Raw genomic sequence first — 22851 nt, forward strand, 5'->3', positions numbered from 1 at the left:
GGCCACCAGGGTGGCACACACTATCCAGCATGGCACCCGCCACATTCTTCCTTCCTGCTCTTCTCCTCATGGCCTTGCCAGTTCACTGCCACCTTCTCCACCCCCTCAACATGCCCTCACACCAGCCCAGCTGTTCCCATGGCTCTTTTAACACATCATAAATGCCAGTTTCTTTACTGGTACTCCCCATTAAACTGTCATCCCTGAGGGCGGGGATTGTATCTTAGGCCTCCTGATAACCCTAGCACAGGGATCTGGCACAGAGAAGATGCTCAAGAAGTCTTTTGTTAGATGAATGAATCAACCAGTGAATAAATCCACGGCAGCTTCAATTTAGGCCAGTTGGATGTTGTCAGCACCACAGGCTTCAGGCAAAGCTGCCAAAGGCCTCCTTTCTGCTTTCTGAATGAGTCTGATACAATGAGTACCTAGCACAGGGTATAGAGTTGTAACCGGCTGTGGTTCTTTAGGAGACATTTGGGCAGGAACTAGCACTTCCACTTTGGGTGTAAACAGTGACAGCTGTGAAATTTAAAACTCAAGAAAAAGTGATTCAGTGAATAAATTTTTATTTTGTAAAGGATCTACATGCATAATCAAGGAGCAGATACATAATCAATTAAGCCTCAAGCATTGGTGTACAGTGAACAGACAGAACCAGATGTTTGTCTCCTGAAGTGCTTGGTCCCATGTGGGTGGAGAATGCCATTGCTGGTCAGGGAAACGTCACTGAAATATCTTCATCTATTCATTTTTAGCCTGAATGTTCACTGAATCATTTCTTGATGCAGGAAGAACTCTCTGAGGTACAGGGAGGCAGTTTTTCCAGGGCATCCTGGCACTAAGGTGCCACCAGCTCGTGCCTGACAAGTACCCAGCTAGTACTGAGAGCTGTGCTGTAGCTGACCAGGCCCCTGTAGTCAGATATAAGGAGGAAACAAGTATTCAGACCCCAAAACCAAGCAGCATTAATTCAAGAAAAAGGAAGAAAAGGTTTCATGACCAAACAATAAAAGAACAAGTGAGAAAGACTTGGGGATTGTGGCACTAGGCTAGAGCTGCCAAGTGTCCAGAGGCATCCCAGGCTTCATTTTTGTCCAAGTGGAAAAGTGTTTGGGGGAATCCAGGGAGGCTCAGTGTGCTGGTGGCTTTCCCTCCACACTGTTGCTGTCTCTGATTCCAAATTAGAACCATACCTGAGTAATCAGAGGTTGGAGTGAAGCATAGCTGGGATTGCAAGGGCTTCTTCAGTAGAACTGGATGCAAGAGAAAGTGCAGAAGCAGTGGCCAGCTGTTTCTGAATCAGGTTGGCCCACAAGGGAAAAGGGCTGCCCCAGAAGGCCTGCCCCCAGACTGTCAAGAACTGGAAGAGGTAGCACCAGACATCCTTGAGAATTTTACTCCTGGGAGGATAATTCTTTGATTCTGTGATTGGGAAAAACAGGCTAAGACAAAGTAAGGTTTATTCCAACAATGCAAGGCTGGTTCAATATCCCAAAATCAACCAATTTAATCTACCAAGTTAACAGGCTAACGAAGAAAAATCACATTATTAGATCAATCAGTGCAGAAAATGCATGTGACAAAATTCAACACTCATTTGTAATTAAAAATTCTCAGAAAAATAGGACTAGAGAAGAGCTTCCCTGGGTATTCTGTGGCAGGACAGTGGTTAGGACTCCACACTTTCATTTCCAAGGGCCTGGGTTTAATCCCTGCTTAGGGAACTAAGATCCTGCAAGCCACATGGCATGACCGAAAAAAAAAAAAAAGGGAAAAGAGAGAGAGAAGAACTTCCCAACTTGATAAAAGGCATCTACCAGGAAAAAAAAAAAAATCTACAGCTAACATTATACTTAATAAAGAAAGACTGAATGCTTTCCCTGGAAATTCAGGAACAGAGCCAGTATATCTGCTAAAGGATTACTTCTAGCAAAAGAAAAATAATCCTAGGAGACAATTCCCATAGAGACAGGTCTTTCACATTTCTGCATATACTGTAAAAGACATACTTAATGCTCTTCATTCCAGACTACATTTTCAAGGATGTTTGTTTGGCAAACAGTTTTGGAAAATATAGTTTCCCCCTTTATAGCAAAGGGCAGGCATGCTTGCTGACTACTATATAACATTCAAGTTCTCTGAAATCAGGATTCCTCTTTGTAATGAAATCCATCTGTGTTACTTCCATGCTATATGAGGGCAAAGGGAACTGATACAAAAAAAAAAAACCATAATATCAATACTAAGAATTTAAAAGGTGACATCGTTATAGATGGTACATTCATTAAAATGATTTTTAATGATATAATGAAAACTTCTTTCAATATGTTTGAAAATTTAGATGAAAACAGCTAGAAAATAAAATTTACTAAAACAGGCTTAGAAGTAGAAAACCCAAATAGCCCTCTAACGGTTAAAGAAAATTAATCAGTAATTAATTTTTCCATAGGATCAGAAGCTTCAGAGAATTCTATCAAACATTCAACAAAAAAAATTCTAGGTTTACACAAATTCTTCCAAAGATTAGAAAAAGATAGTACATCTTTTCCAAAATTCTCTTTTACAGATTTTCCTGGAGGAGTGGCCATAGTACAGGAATAGATACCAGTCTTGGAGAGTTATAATCAGTTAAGAAAACAGTTAAGAAAACAAATGTAGCTAAGTGTACTCTGGTTTCTCTTCAGATGATTTATCTTTTACTCTTTACTAAAGATTTCCTGGAGAGGAAAGTGTGGGAGGTTGCCTTATTTCTCATCCAAAAGGGAAAGTTTCCAATGTTTCATCTATTAGATATGACGCTTGTTATAGCTTTCTATAGATAGCTCTTATCAGATTGAGATTTAATTTTGTCAAACTTTTTTTTCTATGAAGATGATATATGTGCTTTCCCAGATGGCACGTTATTCTTTTTACATACTGCTGGATTCAATTTGCTAATATTTTGTGAAGAATTTTTGCACCTATGTTCACAAGTAAACGTGCTATATAATTTCTGTAAAAAAAAAGAAAAGTAAAAAAGTCGCTCAGTTGTGTCTGACTCTGCGACCCTATGGATTATACAGTCCATGAAATTCTCCAGGCCAGAGTACTAGAGTTGGTAGCCTGTCCCTTCTCCAGCGAATCTTCCCAACCCAGGAATTGAACTGGGGTCTCCTGCATTGCAGGCGGATTCTTTACCAACTAAGCTATCAGGGAAACCCAATAATTTCTGTAAAGCCTCACTTAACAGCTGGGGCAGGGAACCAGAGAGCCTATTTCCTAACCTACAGCTTAAACTTGAAACTGCCTTCTAATGCAAGTTGGTCCTACCTTCTACTTTTCAGAACCTACTTGTATTTCTACACATCAGGAATTGTTGTTCAGTTGCTGAGTCCGACTCTTTTGTGACTCCATGGACTATGTAGCCCACCAGGCTCCTCTGTCCACGGGATTTTCCAGGCAAGAGAATTTCCTTTTCCAGGAGATCTTACCCACCCAGGGACTGAAATTGTCTCCTTTGCAGGGAGATTCCTTACCACTCAGCTACCTAGGAAGTCCACAAAGTCTACATATTTAGCTTCAAATAAGTAAAACCTCAAAAGATCACACCACCAGTCTCAATCGTTCTTCTTCACAGAAGTCTTTGCTAAGACACAAAAGGTAACCAGAAGAGAAACTGAACCACGAAAGCATGTATTTGTCTACCATCAGTGCTCATTCTCCCAGATACTCCCTTATGACCTGTGGTGCCTTTGCACTACCAACAAAAGCCCTTCTTCCATTGTAGAGAATTATCCCTAAATATGTTCTTACTTCCCTGGTAACTGTCAGTAAAGAATCCGCCTCCAATGCAGGAATCAGCCTGCAATGCAGGAGACCCGGGTTCCATTCCTGGGTCTGGAAAATTCCCCTGGAGAAGGAAATGGCACCCTACTCCAGTATTCTTCCCTGGAAAATCCCACGGACAGAGAAGCCTGGCGGGCTCCAGGCCACAGGGTTGCAAGAGTCGGACACGACTTAGCGACTAAACCATCACCATCACCATGTTCTTACTGGGTAAGATGTCCTAACAAGAAAATAAAACGGGTAACTTTAGTTATTAAAACATAATATAACGTTGCATTTTGATATGCAAATAAGCTAATCAGGGAAACAACTTTGCCCCTCGGAGTAAGTGAAGAGAGAGACTGGTGGCACTGACTCTCAAGCTGAGGGAGAGCGCATTTCTGTCTTCCACGGCCGCAAGCTCCGACACACCCCACCCCACCCACCGTGTTTATCCGGTGTACCACCGCATTACCATCCAGCTCTGTCTCCCTCTGGTTCCTCCTTCTTACAAAAATATTCCGCCCTCCGCCATCTTCCCAGGTATTCCCACAGCCCACGGACCCAGTTTACAGCACTTGTCACCAAACTGGTCTGGGGCACAGTAGGCTTCCTATGCAGATTGGCCGAAAGGCTGAGTTACAGCTGGAATGACTGGGAAGTAGCTACAGAAAATCCCCTCAATAAAGTCTAGTCCCCTTCCTCCTTCCTAACCCAATCTTTCCCTCCTTTTTCCACCACTTCCTAGCTGTGGTACCCTAGGCAAGTGCTTTACCCCTCTGTGCCTCATCCCCTCAAATGTAAAATGGGGATTACAATTGTGCTGGTGCAAAGCGGACCTCGTCGGTCCCAATACCGGCAGCGGGATACCGAGAGCGCTCAGCACAGAGCCTGGGCAAACAAAGCCTGGACCAGGGTTCGTCAGAAACTCAAAGTTTCTCTAAACTTCTGTCAGCCTTGTCTCTTTTCTCATTTTCTGCCACACATCCCCAGCCACCTGCTCTGTCGCCTTCTCACCCCCTGTCTTTCCCCATCCTGTTTCCCTCTGAAGACCCGACCCCTCCCTCCGCCACAAAACCTACTAGATTCCTCAAAGGCGGAAGGCAGCCCTGCCTCTGCGCGGCCTTCAGCTTTTTCAGCCTCTAAGCCTCAAAGCCTTCCTCTTCCCGCTCTAGCTGCTTCTGTGAATCCCGGGGGACCTCGGCCCCCTCCTCCCTCTCCTCTTTAACCCCCAGTTCCAGGAGGGCAGGGCCAGCTGTCCCCACGCCTGGCACATTGTTGGCCAGAAACAGGTGCTACGAAAGGTCGATAAAGAAGGGGGCGGGTGCTTCCTTGCCGGGGTGGGGAGTGGAGCGGCCGGCCTCTCCAGCGCCTCTGCCTTCCCCAGCCATCGAGCTGATCAAGGACCTGGTCAACTACGATGTGTGCCCAGCGCTGCTCAAGGGCCTCGTAGCGCTACTGATACCGTCCTTCAAGGAGACCAGCAAACTGCAGTCCCAGATCGTCAGCGGTAGGGATCCGCTCCGATTGGGGGGTGGCCACCGGCGGGGCAGGAGGGAGAAGCCGGTTCCTCCCAGTCTCACGGCCACCCCCTCCTCTAGACTCGTCGGTCCTCGAGCTCACCGCCCACCTGCCGCTGTTTTTGCAGCAGGCCGCGGCCGCCAAGGCCATCGGGTAAGCGGGCCGCAGGTGGTGGGCGGATGCGGCAAGCCGGGCTAAGCGCTGCCCGCGCGCTGGGGAAGGGCTCCGGCCGCCCAAGGGTCCCACCCTACCACCGCAGCCCGAATCCCACTCCCACCCCCAAACCACCCCACCCCCGCCCAGGGTCCTGGCGCGCCATAACACGACCCTGGCCGAGGAGATGCTGCACCTGCGAGTGATACACAGCCTGATGGCCGCCATGGGCAACACGGATCACAGCAACAGCCAGCGGCAGGCCAGCCTCACGCTGGAGGTGCGCGGGGAGGCGGGGCGGCGGGCGGGCACGGCGCGCGAGCACTGCAGTCACGACCCACCCCCGCCCGCCCACCGCAGTACTTCGTGCAGCTATTCCCGGTGGTGGAGGAGCACGTGCGCAAGACCATGGGCGAGGAACTCTACAAGCTCTTCCTAGTAAGTGGGACCAAACAGTGGCCCTGCGCCTGCCGCAGCTCACGCCCTCCCCCCACCCCCATGGACACCCCACACAAGATCTGGCTGGGGCAGGCGACAGAAGGGACTACCCTGCTTGGGCTTCGCCACCTGGCACTCTTCCGTTCCCTTTCCGGCCCATCCTGTCAGGCTAAGAGCCTGACTGCAGCCTGCAGCCTCCCTCTGCCCATACCCAACTCCAAGTCCAGGCTGCCCTGGCATCTAGCCAGGTTTCCCTTGCTTCTGTCCCCAGAGCAATGCCGAGAATCTGTACATGAATATAGATAGCATTCAGGCGGACATCTTGGCGGCCAACAAAGTCAATGTCACCAGAGGTGAGTGGGGAGCCAGGGGGCCTGGGCCAGAGCGGCAGCGGCACCCAGTCTCAGGCTCATCTCCTGCCTCCAGTGCTGCACCTCAGCGGCCTCTCCTACAGCAACATGAGCTTTTACTTTGGGCATCCTAATGAGGATCAGGTGGCCTACGTCACACACTTCCGGAAGGAGGACGTGGAAGAAAAGGAGTAAGAGGAGGAAAAAGGAGCCTCGGGGGCAAGCCAGGAAGCCAAGGCTGTGTGGCGGGGAAGCCTGGCAGAAGGGAGGAGTCACAGTCAAGCTCCTGTTGACTCCTCTTGGCCTCGGTGGGAAGCTGGGGGTTCTGCCCTCCAGTGGGGGAGAGAGAGAGCCTGCTGGGAAGTCTTCAATAAACAAGTCTTGCTGTCTGTCTGGTGTCCATGTGTGGAGGGCAGAGGGAGATCCAGTGAGAGCTATGATGATGGACAAGGGTACCTCTGCTCATCAAGGAAAAAAGCTGGTCAGAAGGGAAGGACCACCAACCTCCTAGAAGATTCAAGAAAGTAGTGTGAGGAGTGGGCCTCACCTCCAGTCCCTACTGGCCCCTGCACTCTCACCTCCAGGACACCACACGCACCTGGGTTCTCTCCTGCGGCTCTGGTTGCTTTCGTTCATTCTCTTTGCTGATTGATTATGCATGCAGGCTCAGTCATGTCCAACTCTTTTAGATCCCATGACCTGTAGTCCGTGCCAGGTTCCTCTTTCCATGGGATTACCCAGGCAAGAATACTGGAGAGGGTTGCCATTTCCTCCTCCAGGAGATCTTCCCAACCCAGGGATTGAACCCAGGTGGATTCTTTACCACTGAGCCACCTGGGAAGCATTTTTATGGATTCCTCCTTTTCAACCCATCCTCCCTCAGGGTGGAGGGAGGCAGGACTTTGACCTTGAGCCTCTTCTCTATATTTATACCCTGGTGATTCCATCATTTTATTTTTTTAACTTGTATTTATGTATTTATTTTTAATTAAATTTTTTGGGGCCATGTCATGAGGCATTCCCTGACCAGGGTTAGAACCCGTGCCTCCTGCAGTAGAAGCATGGAATCTTAACCACTGGACTGCCTGGGAAGTCCCTCTATCACTTTAAATACCACTTATATACAATGACTCCCGTATTTCTCTTTCCAGCTAAACATTTCCACCTCATTTTGTTGTCAACGAAAAATTTAATCAGTAGATCTAAGAAGAAATGGAAAGTTTTATTCTAGCCAAACTGAGGATTATAAACTGGGAACAGCCTCTCAGAAAGTTCTGAGAACTGTTCTGCTTGTTAGAGGTAAAAGCTCAGTTATATAAGTTTTTGAGACTGCTGCTAAGTCGCTTCAGTCGTGTCCGACTCTGTGCTACCCCATAGATGGCAGCCCACCAGGCTCCCCCATCCCTGGGATTCTCCAGGCAAGAACACTGGAGTGGTTTGCCATTTCCTTCTCCAATGCAGGAAAGTGAAAAGTGAATGTGAAGTCGCTCAGTCGTGTCCGACTCTTCGAGACCCCATGGACTGCAGCCTACCAGGCTCCTCCATCCATGGGATTTTCCAGGCAAGAGTACTGGAGTGGGGTGCCATCGCCTTCTCCTTTTGAGATAGAAGGATCAAATTGAATGATGTATACAATGCCATTCAAGCCTACAATGCAAGTAGTGGGTCCTGGGTCATCATGGCCCCTTACAAGATCAAGAAGGAAGGTTATCTCCTAAGACATTATCTTAGCAGGGGCTACTCTCCAATCTTGAGGCTTCTCCCTGCAGTGGCTTCTCTTGTTGCAGATCACAGGCTCTAGGACTTCAGTAGTTTTTGCACATGGGCTCAGTAGTTGCTGTTTCGAGGCCTTAGAGCATAGGCTGCATAGTTGTGGCACACAGGTTTAGTTGCTCAGGGGCATGTGGGATCTTTCTGAACCAGGGGTTGAATCTGTGTCTCCTGCATTGGCAGTGTGTGGTTCTTGAAAATGACGAACAAGCTCATGATTTAGGACTTCTGTGCAAGCTTTTCTGCTGAACACTTGAGAGAGGTTCTTTTCCTAGAACTCTCACCCCAAGTATCTGCATGGCTGATTTCTTCACTTTCTTTACACAAAAGTCAGCTTCTCAAAGAGGGTTACTATTTTTTTTTTAAGTTGCATCCCATACTACCAGTCCCTGTGCTCTAATCCCTAACCCCTGCTACTCACCTGTATATTTCATATCACTTATATCATATCACATATCAGTCTCCCCACCTGAATGTAAGCTCCAGTAGGGCAAGAATATTTGTTTTCATTATTTATATTTCCCAAATGTTGAGAATAGTGCCTGGCACACAAGAATGAATTACTGAGTTATTGTGAGGGAATTGTCCCTCAAGGTCAGAGGAAATGAAATCAGATGGCAGTAATTCTTTAGGATGCCACGAGAGGGCATCACTGGCCCGGATGTTGTCGGTCAAAGGCTGCTTAGCCTTACCCCTAACTGGGATTTTGAGCCTCCACTTTCCTCTATTTGGGCAGAGAGAGGAAAGAAAAGTTAACAAAATATCCAGCATGTTTTCCTTAAAGCTAAATGAATTTCCGATTTTAAAGACATGTCCTGTCCTTTGGTGTCAAGTCATTCTTACTGTTTTTAGTCTTGAAATAGCCTTTCCTCCTATAGAATTATTTTAAAAACAGTACCCCAGAAATTTTTGGAAATTTTAATAATTAGAAAATCAAAAAAATACAGGAAAAAATCTAAAACTCTGGTATAATAGTTTAATAACAATGGAATGTTTTTAAATGAAATCTTAAGTACACTACAAATATCTAAAACAAATATACATTACATGAAATTTATTAATATACACATTTATTCCCCTCCCAACTTTTAACTTTCAAAAGTTCAAAATTACCAAAAAAAGTTGAAAGAATAATACAGTGAATACCTATACCCTTTGACACACTTTCTTTTATTTACTGGGCTATTTGGAAGCTTCAGATATGACATGTGACAACTAAAAATTTGACTACTAAAAACTTCACATTATGTTTCTACTAAGCATAAGGACATCCTCCTACATAATTACTATATCATTATTGTGGTAGTCTAATGGCTCCAAATGCACCTACATCCTCCTCCCAAGAACCTGTAAATGTGTTACTTCATGTGGTAAAAGGAATTTTGCAGGTGTGATTAAGGATCTTGAGATGGGAAGATTCTCCTGGATTATCTAGGTGGGTCCCAGTTCAGTTCAGTTCAGTTCAGTCGCTCAGTCGTGTCCGACTCTTTGCGACCCCATGAATCGCAGCACACCAGGCCTCCCTGTCCATCACCAACTCCCGGTTAGTTAGGAGATGACATAACAGAAGCAAGAGGTTTAGAGTAATGCCTGGAAGTGGCACAGGCCAAGGAATGAAGGCAGCTTTCTAAAGGCAAAGATACAGATTCTTCCCCCAACTTCCCAAGCTTCTAGAAAGAATGCACCCCTGTCAACACCTTAATTCTAGATCTCTGACCTCCAGAACTATAATTTTGTTTTTTGTTCAGGATCCAGTTAAGATTTGTATTAATGTATTGCATTTGAGTGGAACTCCCCTGGTGGCTCAGACGGTAAAGCGTCTGCCTGCAAGGCAGAAGACCTGGGTTCAATCCCTGGGTCAGGAAGATCCCCTGGAGAAGGAAATGGCAACCCACCCCAGTACTCTTGCCTGGAAAATCCCATGGAGAGAGAAGTTGTAGGCTACAGTCCATGGGGTCACAAAGAGTCAGACACGAATGACTTCACTATTGCATTTGATTGTCATATGGTCGGTGACAGTGGCTTCAGATCAGATCAGATCAGATCAGTTGCTCAGTCGTGTCCGACTCTTTGCGACCCCATGAATCGCAGCACACAAGGCCTCCCTGTCCATCACCAACTCCCAGAGTTCACTGAGACTCACATCCATCAAGTCAGTGATGCCATCCAGCCATCTCATCCTCTGTGGTCCCCTTCTCCTCCTGCCCCCAATCCCTCCCAGCATCAGGGTCTTTTCCAATGAATCAACTCTTCTCATGAGGTGGCCAAAGTACTGGAGTTTCAGCTTTAGCATCATTCCTTCCAAAGAAATCCCAGGGCTGATCTCCTTCAGAATGGACTGGTTGGATCTCCTTGCAGTCCAAGGGACTCTCAAGAGTCTTCTCCAACACCACAGTTCAAAAGCATCAATTCTTTGGCGCTCAGCCTTCTTCATAGTCCAACTCTCTCATCCATACATGACCACAGGAAAAACCATAGCCTTGACTAGACGAACCTTTGTTGGCAAAGTATTGTCTCTGCTTTTGCATATGCTATCTAGGTTGGTCATAACTTTCCTTCCAAGGAGTAAGCGTCTTTTAATTTCATGGCTGCAGTCACCATCTGTAGTGATTTTGGAGCCCCAAAAAATAAAGTCTGAACTGTTTCCACTGTTTCCCCATCTATTTCCCATGAAGTGATGGGACCGGATGCCATGATCTTTGTTTTCTGAATGTTGAGCTTTAAGCCAACTTTTTCACTCTCCACTTTCACTTTCATCAAGAGGCTTTTTAGTTCCTCTTCACTTTCTGCCACAAGGGTGGTGTCATCTGCATATCTGAGGTTATTGCTATTTCTCCCGGCAATCTTGATTCCAGCTTGTGTTTCTTCCAGTCCAGCGTTTCTCATATGTACTCTGCATAGAAGTTAAATAAACGGGGTGACAATATACAGCCTTGACAAACTCCTTTTCCTATTTGGAACCAGTCTGTTGTTCCATGTCCACTTCTAATTGTTGCTTCCTGACCTGCATACAAATTTCTCAAGAGGCAGGTCAGGTGGTCTGGTATTCCCATCTCTTTCAGAATTTTCCACAGTTTATTGTGATCCACACAGTCAAAGGCTTTGGCATAGTCAAGAAAGCAGAAATAGATGTTTTTCTGGAACTCTCTTGCTTTTTCTATGATCCAGCGGATGTTGGCAATTTGGTCTCTGGTTCCTCTGCCTTTTCTAAAACCAGCTTGAACATCAGGAAGTTCACGGTTCACATATTGCTGAAGCCTGGCTTGGAGAATTTTGAGCATTACTTTACTAGCGTGTGAGATGAGTGCAATTGTGGAGTAGTTTGAGCATTCTTTGGCATTGCCTTTCTTTGGGATTGGAATGAAAACTGACCTTTTCCAGGCCTGTGGCCACTGCTGAGTTTTCCAAATTTTATGGCATATTGAGTGCAGCACTTTCACAGCATCATCTTTCAGGATTTGGAATAGCTCAACTGGAATTCCATCATCTCCACTAGCTTTGTTCATAGTGATGCTTTCTAAGGCCCACTTGACTTCACATTCCAGGATGTCTGGCTCTAGGTCAGTGATCACACCATCGTGATTATCTGGGTCGTGAAGATCTTTTTTGTACAGTTCTTCTGTGTATTCTTGCCATCTCTTCTTAATATCTTTTCCTTCTGTTAGGTCCATACCATTTCTGTCCTTTATCGAGCTCATCTTTGCATGAAATGTTCCTTTGGTATCTCTGATTTTCTTGAAGAGATCCCTAGTCTTTTCCATTCTGTTTTTTTCCTCTATTTCTTTGCATTGATTGCTGAAGAAGGCTTTCTTATCTCTTCTTGCTATTCTTTGGAACTCTGTATTCAGATGTTTATATCTTTCCTTTTCTCCTTTGCTTTTCACTTCTCTTCTTTTCACAGCTATTTGTAAGGCCTCCCCAGACAGCCATTTTGCTTTTTTGTATTTCTTTTCTATGGGAATGGTCTTGACCCCGTCTCCTGTACAATGTCATGAACCTCATTCCATAGTTCATCAGGCACTCTGTCTATCAAATCTAATCTCTTGAATCTATTTCTCACTTTCACTGTATAATTGTAAGGGATTTGATTTAGGTCATACCTGAAAGGTCTAGTGGTTTTCCCTACTTTCTTCAATTTAAGTCTGAATTTGGCAATAAGGAGTTCATGATCTGAGCCACAGTCAGCTCCTGGTCTTGTTTTTGCTGACTGTATAGAGCTTCTCCATCTTTGGCTGCAAAGAATATAATCAATCTGATTTCGGTGTTGACCATCTGGCGATGTCCATGTATAGAGTCTTCTCTTGTGTTGTTGGAAGAGGGTGTTTGTTATGACCAGTGCATTTTCTTGGCAAAACTCTTAGTCTTTGCCCTGTAGTTGGGTCCAGCTCTTGCAACCCCCATGGACTGAAGCTTGCCAGGCTCCTCTGTCCATGGGATTCTCCAGGCAAGTCTACTGGACTGGGTTGCCATTTCCTTCTCTAAGGGATCGTCCTGACCTGGGAATTGAACCTAGGTCTCCTGCATTTCAGGCACATTCTTTACCCACTGAGCTATGGGGGAAGCCCAACTATCATGTAGTATAAGCTTATTTTTAAAGTTCAAATTTATAGCAATTACTTTTTTTTTTAATTTGCTGTTGTGATCCGCATAAAAACTGAAAATTACAGATAATCTTGAGGACTTATTTTGTTCCGGTTGTGCCACACAGCTTGCAAGACCTTAGTTCCACAACCACGGATCAAACCTGTACACCCTACAGAGGAAGCATGGAACCCTAGCCACTGGACCATCAAGGAATGTCCAGGATTTCTTTTTTTTTCCTTTATTTATTTTTTTTAATGTTTAATTTAATAATTTTAAAACATGTGTTCCCCATCCTGAACCCTCCTCCCTCCCCATACCATCCCTCTGGGTCGTCCCAGTGCACCAGCCCCAAACATCCAGCATCGTGCATTGAACCTGGACTGGCATCTCGTTTCATACATGACATTTCACATGTTTCAATGCCATTCTCCCAAATCTTCCCACCCTCTCCCTCTCCCACAGAGTCCATAAGCCTGTTCTATACATCAGTGTCTCTTTTGCTGTCTCGTATACAGGGTTATCGTTACCATCTTTCTAAATTCCATATATATGCATTAGTATACTGTATTGGTGTTTTTCCTTCTGGCTTACTTCACTCTGTATAATAGGCTCCAGTTTCATCCACCTCATTAGAACTGATTCAAATGTATTCTTTTTAATGGCTGAGTAATACTCCATTGTGTATATGTACCATAGCTTTCTTATCCATTCATCTGCTGATGGACATCTAGGTTGCTTCCATGTCCTGGCTATTATAAACAGTGCTGCGATGAACATTGGTGTACATGTGTCTCTTTCCCTTCTGGTTTCCTCAGTGTGTATGCCCAGCAGTGGGGTTGCTGGATCATAAGGCAGTTCTATTTCCAGTTTTTTAAGGAATCTCCACACTGTTCTCCATAGTGGCTGTACTAGTTTGCATTCCCACCAACAGTGTAAGAGGGTTCCCTTTTCTCCACACCCTCTCCAGCATTTATTATTTGTAGACTTTTGGGTCGCAGCCATTCTGACTGGTGTGAAATGATATCTCATAATAGTTTTGATTTGCATTTCTCTGATAATGAGTGATGTTGAGCATCTTTTCATGTGTTTGTTAGCCATCTGTATGTCTTCTTTGGAGAAATGTCTATTTAGATCTTTGGCCCATTTTTTGATTGGGTCATTTATTTTTCTGGAGTTGAGCTGAAGGAGTTGCTTGTATATTTTTGAGATTAGTTGTTTGTCGGTTGCTTCATTTGCTATTATTTTCTCCCATTCTGAAGGCTGTCTTTTCACTTTGCTAATAGTTTCCTTTGATGTGCAGAAGCTTTTAAGTTTAATTAGGTCCCATTTGTTTATTTTTGCTTTTATTTCCAATATTCTGGGAGGTGGGTCATAGAGGATCCTACTGTGATGTATGTCAGAGAGTGTTTTGCCTATGTTCTCCTCTAGGAGTTTTATAGTTTCTGGTCTTACGTTGAGATCTTTAATCCATTTTGAGTTTATTTTTGTATATGGTGTTAGAAAGTGTTCTAGTTTCATTCTTTTACAAGTGGTTGACCAGATTTCCCAGCACCACTTGTTAAAGAGATCAAGACAGTATGGTACTGGCACAAAGACAGAAATATAGACCAATGGAACAAAATAGAAAGCCCAGAGATAAATCCACGCACATATGGACACCTTATCTTTGACAAAGGAGGCAAGAATATACAATGGATTAAAGACAATCTCTTTAACAAGTGGTGCAGGATTTCTTATTTTAAAGAGTACACCAAGTGTATTAATTAGAAACCACAGCCCCAGAGTGGGTGGGGTCTTGCCTGCCTGCCTGCCATGCTCAAGTATCCCCCTGTGAAAATTGTTTGTGAACAGTATGCCCAAGCCTGAACTTTAACTCAAGGCCTAAACAAAACCGGTTAACCGGGTTTTTCGCAGGTAGCAAACATCTATTGAACGACTGACTTTTCTGTGCCAAGCCCCATACCAGGCACAGAAGACCGTCCAGGTTTATGTTTGGTGACTCTCACAGAACAAACATTTTTAAGTAACTCTAATAACGTACTCCACTCGTACATGACTGCGCGGGCATGCCGCGTCACTGGGAATAAGGCCGTAAGACTGACAGTCCTTCAACGGCCAGTTTGCCACTGCGGCTGTTCCTGTCTCAAAAAATACTTTGCAACGCTTCTCTCAAGACTCACTACCACTTTGTAATAGCTAACTACAACCAATAAACCACACCCCCCCCCCAAAAAAACTCGAGCTTAAGTAATTAAAAAAACACAAACATAAACGTAGATAAATCACAATGACTATTAAGCAATAAACAAATCTTAAGGTGAACAACACAAACGTGTATATAACTTCAAACGCACTAAAACTTGTCATACAACACGCCACCTCAAAATTGTTGTCTATTTTTAAACAAATTTATTAGCCTCGCGAAAGCAAGGCCTCAAAAAATTGGCTTAAGACTCAGAATTGTTCCTCTCCACGGAAATCTTTAGTAAAAGGCGAAAGATTTATACGATCTGAAGAGAAACCAGAGTATGCTCCGGTGTTCCGGCACGCAGTCCTAGGTTAACCGTAAGTCCTAAGCCGGCAATGGTAACTATATATCCACCCAAAAAGCGAGTAAGTATTTGCCATCGCAGATAATTCTATTAAAATATCCTAATTTTTCAGAAGTAGGAGAGAAATCAAAAGGAAAAAAAGGATCTAGCCTTTAAAATAGGCACGATCCTGAATGCAATGCATTGTGGGTATGTAAATGAAGTTGACTCACCAACTTCGCATTCCGGGAAATGCTTTAAAATTTAAGGCATTAGGTGGCTCGGTCTAGAGCCACCACTAGGGGGCGGAGCAGAAGCCAGATGGGCAAGAGTATAGACGCGGGGTCCAACGAGAAAATTCGAGTTTATCTTTTTTTTAAGGGACATCTATTCCTTTCCCAAATGTTACAGTAAAACCAAGAGGGAGGAAAAAAAAATGGTTTTAGCAGTCAGGAAAAAGAAATGTACCACTCTGGGGTTTGGCCAATAAAAGTTAGTGACAACAATGGGAGGGAAGAAAAGAAAAAGACAAGACATTGTTTCACATTACAGACCTTCCCCTAACCCAAAGTTTAATACTTGCTTAACAAGTAGAAAAAGAGACACAGTTGATTCACAAACTGGAGGTCTGAACTTCAGTTAAGACACATAAAAACCTAGATGGGCCGCGTCCTCCTCAGCCCAGGTGTCACTAGTCTAAAAACTCAAGGAAAGGCAGAACACTCAGGATTTGGGAGTGTACGCACCCCCACATCTGGGTCAGGGATTTGAGCAGCAAACATAACCTACTTGGAAAGAATTGGGAAAGAAAACCAGCAACTGCCTTCTTCCTGGGGGGGACAGGGAAGGAGGCGGGGCTAAGGCTAGGAGCATTTCACGTCACTAACCTAACTTGGGTAACTGCAAGGAACCATCTTAAACTGGCCTTAAGAGGAAGACCAGATGGATGATGGGAGAATCCATAGGAGGGAGAGGAGGAGAGGGAATGTGACTAGGGGGCAACAGTTCCTTCCTTTCTGGGCACAGGAAGGCAGCCAGGGCACAGGGTCCAGGCAGTGACCTCACAAGGACAGCACAGCTTTTGCAGCTTGGAGCTCACCCATGTGCCCCAGAATGAAACAGCTATTCATTCTGTTTCCTCCATGGTACAGGGCCCCAAGGCAGTGGATAGCTCTGTGGCCTGGAGCCCTTCTCTTCTGTGTCTCCTCCTTTGGAGGCAGCATTAGCCTCTGCCCCTTGGACCTCAGGCTCTTGGCTCACAAGGGAGGCAGCAACCTTCCTTCCTGGGCAGTGCCTTCTTTGCTGTAAGTACCAGATCTCTGCCTGCTCCTGCTCTTCCTGTGTGAGTTAAGAGGCAAATCACCTCACCCTCCTTCCGATTTTTCTTGAAGGACAGGCTATTCAGTTTGAAAGGTTTCTTGAAAGAGAATTTCTTCCTCTCCTTGAGGGTCTCCTTGAGAGGGATTGGAGCGCCCAATGTGCTAGCGGCACCACATCGCTGCTCGGCTCTGCACCAGAATGCCTGTTTTTTTGTTTATTGAAGTATATTTGATTTATAATATTATGTTAGTTTCAGGTGTATAGCATACTGATACAGTATTTTTCCAAATTATACTCCAGTTTAGATTATAGATAATGTCTATAATTCCCTGTTATACAGTATATCCTTGTTGTGTCTCTATTTTAGATTTTGTTTTAATACTCAAATAAAATTGCTCTTGAATTAAAAAATTAAAACTGAATTTTTTAGATGACTGAAAATAGTTGTTTTCATACATTCATGCAACAAAAACGTATGGAACACTGTGTCAGACCATGTGCTAGGCCCCATGAGACAAGTGTGTGTGATGAGCACTGATGACTGTTTAGTGACACATAGGCCAAGCAAGAAAGGATCCACAGGAGTAGGGTGGTGAGGGCGTTCTCAGCAGAAAGGCACTTTGAACAGTGTGAGCCTGAGTGGTGAAAGGACAAATGGCCAAGTGACAGGGACCAGATCGGGTCCAATGCCAAAAGCTTTCAAGGAGAATCAGTTCAGTTCAGTCACTCAGTCGTGTCCAACTCTTTGTGACCCCATGGACTGCAGCATGCCAGGCTTCCCTGTCCATCACTAACTCCCAAAGCTTGCTCAAACTCATGTCCACTGAGTCGGTGATACCGTCCAACTATCTCATTCTCTGTCATCCCCTTTGCCTCCTGCCTTCAATCTTTCCCAGCATCAGGGTCTTTTCCAGTGGGTCAGTTCTTCACATCACGTGGCCAAAGTAGTAAAGGAGAATAATATGATCAAATTAGTGTTTTGAAGAAGCATCAGCATCATCTGGTATTATCAATTTTATGAGTTGAATTGTGTCCCATCCCCCCTCCCCCACTAAATTCATATGTTGAAGTACAAACATTGTAGATGTAATTAGTTTAAATGAGGCTTCCAGAGCTGTCAGACAATAAATTTCTAAGCCACCAAGTTTGTGGTGTTTTGTTACGGCATCCTAAAAAATACACCTAATATACCTGGGTGTGTGTGTTCAGTCACTCACTTGTGCCCAACTCTTTTCGACCCCATGGACAGCAGCCAGCAAGGCTCCTCTATCCATGGAGTTTTCCAGGCAAGCATACTGGAGCGAGTTGCCATTTTCTACTCCAGGGGTTCTTCCTGACGCAAGGATCCAACCCGAGTTTCTTGTATCTCCTGCATTCACAGACGGATTCTTTACCACTGGACCACTTAAGAAGCCCAATATACCTGGGTATTTGTTAGAAATAAAAATGACTGGGCTACACCTCAGACCTACTGATTCAGAAAATCCAGGTGAGACCCAGGTACCTGAGTTTTAACAGTCTTCCAGGTGATTCTGATGCAGGCTAAGTTGAGAACCACTGGACACCTATTCTGGCTAAAGTATGGAGATTGTATGGTGGACAAGAAATTTGGAAAAATGATTTAGGACTGAGCACTAAAGCCAGAGAGAAATAAAAGGCAGCCTGGACCAGGGGATGGTCAGGACTGCTCAAGGAGAAAGAATGTAAAGTAAGGAGAGAAAACAAGGCTAGAATAAGTCCCTAGAGAACAGTGGCCTAAAGGAGGGGTACAGCAGAAACAGTGAAATTAGGAAGGCCAGAGGAAAAGCAGCAGTGTGGAAAGCATAGTCATCAACAGCAGAAAAGAAGAAATCCATCAGTTCCGTCAGATGAGTGATCAAGTGAGGTGGGGACTGAAAAGTTCATTTAGTAGGGATAGGGTTAGTTAGCTCAGAAATCCCATTAGGGCGTTTTGGATAGGGAGGGAAATTTAGGGGGTTTTGGGAGACCATAGTAAGTTAATGATCACTTAAGAAAGCAGGTTTGCTTAACCTTGAAATCAAGCAGGCCTGCTTAGCAACAAAACCATGGAACAGAAGCATGGGACATGCCCCCAAGCAATAAAACAATGGTGGCCTGAGACCCACATTCTGCCCAGTGAGCCCAGTAAGTTACTGACCCCTAGGACATGCTCTCTGCATACATGAAAAACAATAGCTTATGGAAAGGTGACATTTCAAAGTAAAGACCTTCACTGTAACTAAGATCTGAAGTAATTTTTCCATAGTGCCCATTACAGTCCTGGCTTAACCATGTAGGGACAAGAAAACTCCCTTGCCCATCCTGGAGGAGGAGCTAATGATGGAAGTGTGACACCTACTCAAGAATGAGGAAGAAGCTGTTTTTTCCCCTCCCCACTTTTCCTTTGGTTTTAAAACTGTAGCCCACTAAGTTCCCAGGGCCTCTCGCCCACCCACTTGTAAGCTTCACAGGAGTCCTATTCTGTTCATAGGAAGTCACTTCTTATCTATCGTTTTGCCTCGCTGAATTTTTTCTGCCCTGAGACATAAAGGACCAGAGTTCCTCAGAGCTCCCAAAATGCCACCTACTGGTCTCACATTGGATCCAACAGCAGGGCAGTCGCTGGTGACCACAGAGTGTGTAAACAGGGGCCACTGATGGAAGTCCAACGGCAGGGAGCCGTTGAAGGAGGCCATGGAGGTAGAGAAAGCAGGCAACTCTTCCGAGACATTGGCCCTAAAAAGCCAAATAGAGACTGTAGCTGGAAAGGGTTTGGGATTAAAGATAGCCTCCCTCCACCTCTTTTGTTAATATTATGTGTGGCTTGGTCACTCAGCTATGTCCGACTCTTTGCATCCCCATGGACTGTAGCCCACTAGGCTCCTCTGTTCATGGGGATTCTCCAGGCAAGAATACTGGAGTGGGTTGTCATTTCCTCCTCCAGGGATCCTTCTCAACCTAGGGATCAAACCAGTGTATCCTGCATCTCCTGCATTTCAAGCAGATTCTTTACTGCTGGGCTTCTCTGGTGGCTAATGTAGTAAAGAAACTGCCTGCAATGCTGAGGACCCAGGTTCAATCTGTGGGTCAGGAAGATCCCCTGGAGAAGGGCATGGCAACCCACTCCTGTATTTTTGCCTGGAGAATCCCATGGATAGAGGAGCCTGACAGGCTACAGTCCATAGAGTCACAAAGAGCTGGACACGACTGAAGTGCCTTAGTACACACGCATGAGCCACCAGGGAAGCCCTTTTGTTAATATTAGGAGAGTGTTAAACATGATTAAACCCCTTGAAAAGGAGTCAGTACAGACGGAGAGAGTGAAGATCCCAGAGAGAGGAATTACAGGACAGATAAGGGGGGTTGAGGAGTGAGAGGGGATGAGGATGGAGGTCCAGTTAGGTAAGATGAAGGATCCCGATGCCCTGGTGGCAGGAAGAGGGGAGCGAGAGGGTGCAGTATTAACTCCACCACAATGAAGATCTTTACGGAGTCGGTCCTCCACCCAATTGCTCACCAGCAGTTCCTCCTCGCATCACTCTGACCCGCAGATTCCCCTCCCTTTTCAGTATCTACCCTGCCACAGCTGAACTACTGGAAAAATCACACAACTGAGCCAGGCCTCTGATGAAGGTCCTGCTATTACTCGACAAGTCTCTACTTGGCTCTGCTTCCCACTCTCTATGTACCTTCTCTCACCGAAACCATCCCACACCTCCTCCCCAGCTCTGGTGCTCAGCAGATGACCTCACAGCAGAAGTTGCTGAGAAAGCAGAAGCCATTGCCATATCTTCCCATCCTCAACCTAGCAGTGCCCATCATCTGCCCCTTCCTGAGCCCTCCTCCCATCAGAGACCATCCCCATGCTGTGCTTCTTCCTCTCGGTCCCCCTCAGGGCACCAGCTGTTTCCTCCCCACCGGTTCATCCCTGCAGACCAAGTAGCCTCCATCAACTCCTAGCTGAAGAAGAAAGTGGGGGCAGGAAGTGGGGAGGAGGAGAGGGGAGGACGAACCTGCAGCATCCGCCAACGGCAGTCTCCTTTTGGAATATAGCAATCAACCACAACAGAGAAAAACTTTGTATTTTTTATTTCAGAGAAAAATTCTGGCAGAAATATTTTTTTAAAAAAACAAACTTTTCTACCTCCGCAAGAGAACAAGTGGAACTTTCATTCTAAACAATTAGTTTCCACTGAGCCTCATCCTCAAGAAGCTTAATAACACTTTACTGTGGATGCATTTACATCAACTGGTACCATTTTCAATTAGTTAATTTTCACACTAAATTTTTTAATGACTTTTGTAATTATCTAAACAATGCTTCACAAACCTTGAAGTTGATTCAAATGACAGAGACACCAGGTTACACTTAGGTGAAATAATTCCTGTATTAAAAAAGTTCTTAGTTTTTCCCCTTGTCTCTGCTTCCTCACTTCTTATTCTTTTTTATAATTTTATTTATTTTTGGCTGTGCTGGATTTTCTGCATTGCTGCACGGGATTTTCTCTAGTTGAGCAGAGGCTGCTCTCTAGTTGTGCTCAGGCTTCTCATTTTGGTGACTTTTCTTGGAGAAGGCAATGGCACCCCACTCCAGTACTCTTGCCTGGAGAATCCCATGGACGCAGGAGCCTGGTAGGGTGCAGTCCGTGGGGTCGCTAAGAGTCGGACACGACTGAGCGACTTCACTTTCACTTTTCACTTTCCTGCATTGGAGAAGGAAATGGCAACCCACTTCAGTGTTCTTGTCTGGAGAATTCCAGGGACGGGGGAGCCTGGTGGGCTGCCATCTATGGGGTCACACAGAGTCGGACACGACTGAAGTGACTTAGCAGCAGCAGCAGCAGCTTGTTGTGGGCAACAGACTGTAGGGCTTCAGGAGTCATAGCACACAGCTGTGGCTCTGGAGCACAGGCTGTTTTTGTGGTGTGCAGGCTTAGTTGCTCCAAGGCATGTGGGATCTTCTGGGATCAGAGATCAAACCTGTCTTTCCTGCATAGGCCAGTGGATTCTTTACCACCTAGCCATCAGAGAAGCCCTCATTCTTTATTATTTTAAAAATTCATCACGAACTATTTCTAACTCCACAGAAAAGTGTAGAGGACAAAAACATACCTGATACTCAGACTTGATAGATATAAACATTTCTTCAGGTGTGCTTTAGATATGTTTGGAAAGTAAAGAGAACCTTACATAGCTCCCTTTCCTCTGTTTTGGAGGCTGTGGAGCCCTCCTGGGAACAGGACTTTAAAATGAATAAGTCCGGAAGGCTTTGTGCAAAGCCGTTTTTGCTAGCTCTAAGCATGGTCTCCAATCAAAGAGAGCACACAGCTCTTCAGAAAACTGAAAATGTTTATGCTCAGGGTGAAACCAAATTCTCCTTAAGCAAGAGAAGTCCTTGTGTGTACAAAGCAAAGACAGCACAGTGACTCCTGGTGGCAAACCCAACGAATGAGAGAAATAGAGGAAACACAGTTTGTGCCTATGAAATCTTGGTTCCTGCCAAATTCTGAGGCAACCTTCCAGCTAAGGCCGTTAAACACAGAATTTGTGTGATGCTGTACTACTCAAGAATTTAAACTTATTAAAATAAATCAAAGTGTGAATGTTCTCTTGTAAAAACGAAACTAGAACCAAAACCTTATCTATATACAGTTGAAGCCTGCATTTGTTCCCCCCCAATCCCCTTTGCTCCCCTTCTATCCATGATACCTACTATTCTGAACTTGGTATGTCTTCCATCCACCAACAATATCAGTCTTGTGTTTTTAAAATTTGTATAAATATCATACCTTCCCATCCTTCTCTAACTTCCTTCCTTTTTTTGCTGGTGGTGGGTCGAGGGGCCGGGGGGCTGGGGGTGGGGGGGGGGGGCAGGGTTGGTGGTGGTGTGCTGTGCTGCAGGGCTTGCAGTATCCTAGCTCTCAGACCAGGGATTGAACCCAGTCCCTCTGCAGTGAAAGCACGGAGCCCCAACCACTGGACAGCCAGGGAATTCCCTGAAACTTCCTTTTTTTATTCCACATTACATTTTTAAGATTTGTGTTGGTATCTGTAAACCTAGTTTCAGCTCATCCACTTTATTTTCTGCACAATATTCCATTGTTTGAGTATACCACAATGCCTGGGACATCCAACAAAGGGACATATACTGACATTACTATATATATTAAAAAACAACAACAACAACCTCTCTCCAATCCCCATCTATTTATTCTAAGGTTTCTTAGATTTTTTTTAACTTTTATTTATTTATTTAATTTTGGCTGTACTGGGTTTTGTTGCTGTGGGGCTATCTCTAGTTGCTAGTTGCCATGTAGAATCTTCCTGGACCAGGGATGGAACCTGTGTTCCCTTCATTGGCAGGCTGATTCTTAACC

General features: G+C 45.1%; 1 protein-coding gene, 1 long non-coding RNA gene and 1 other non-coding gene across 5 annotated transcripts in view; 1 reads left to right on the plus strand and 2 right to left on the minus strand.

Moving 5' to 3' along the window:
• ARMH1 (armadillo like helical domain containing 1) overlaps positions 1–6656 on the plus strand; it is a 62417-nt gene extending 55761 nt beyond the window's left edge. Inside the window, exons 8-13 of the mRNA XM_086385076.1 lie at positions 5195–5317; positions 5409–5481; positions 5632–5761; positions 5842–5919; positions 6191–6272; positions 6346–6656. Coding sequence (XP_086241202.1) covers positions 5195–5317; positions 5409–5481; positions 5632–5761; positions 5842–5919; positions 6191–6272; positions 6346–6464 — 605 coding nt within the window. The 3' untranslated portion in view covers positions 6465–6656. The remainder of the gene's footprint in view (positions 1–5194; positions 5318–5408; positions 5482–5631; positions 5762–5841; positions 5920–6190; positions 6273–6345) is intronic.
• LOC147375202 (uncharacterized) lies at positions 553–5820 on the minus strand. 3 transcript variants are annotated; one of them, XR_015157975.1, is made up of 3 exons: positions 5678–5820; positions 1197–1425; positions 553–914 (listed from the first exon to the last, which is right to left on the minus strand). It is a non-coding gene; the product is annotated as an uncharacterized LOC147375202 (long non-coding RNA). The 3 variants fall into 3 exon arrangements; XR_015157978.1 differs by having other exon boundaries at positions 1197–1363; positions 5678–5811; XR_015157977.1 differs by having other exon boundaries at positions 1197–1445; positions 5678–5807.
• Positions 6657–15037: 8381 nt separating the features above from the next.
• LOC147375203 (U5 spliceosomal RNA) lies at positions 15038–15153 on the minus strand. The gene has a single exon (XR_015161710.1). It is a non-coding gene; the product is annotated as a U5 spliceosomal RNA (small nuclear RNA).
• Positions 15154–22851: the final 7698 nt, after the last annotated feature.

The sequence above is a fragment of the Bos grunniens genome, chromosome 3 (genome assembly GCF_055505025.1).
Source record: "Bos grunniens cultivar Pamir isolate PY7600 chromosome 3, Bosgru_T2T1.0, whole genome shotgun sequence".
Classification (NCBI taxonomy): domain Eukaryota; kingdom Metazoa; phylum Chordata; class Mammalia; order Artiodactyla; family Bovidae; genus Bos; species Bos grunniens.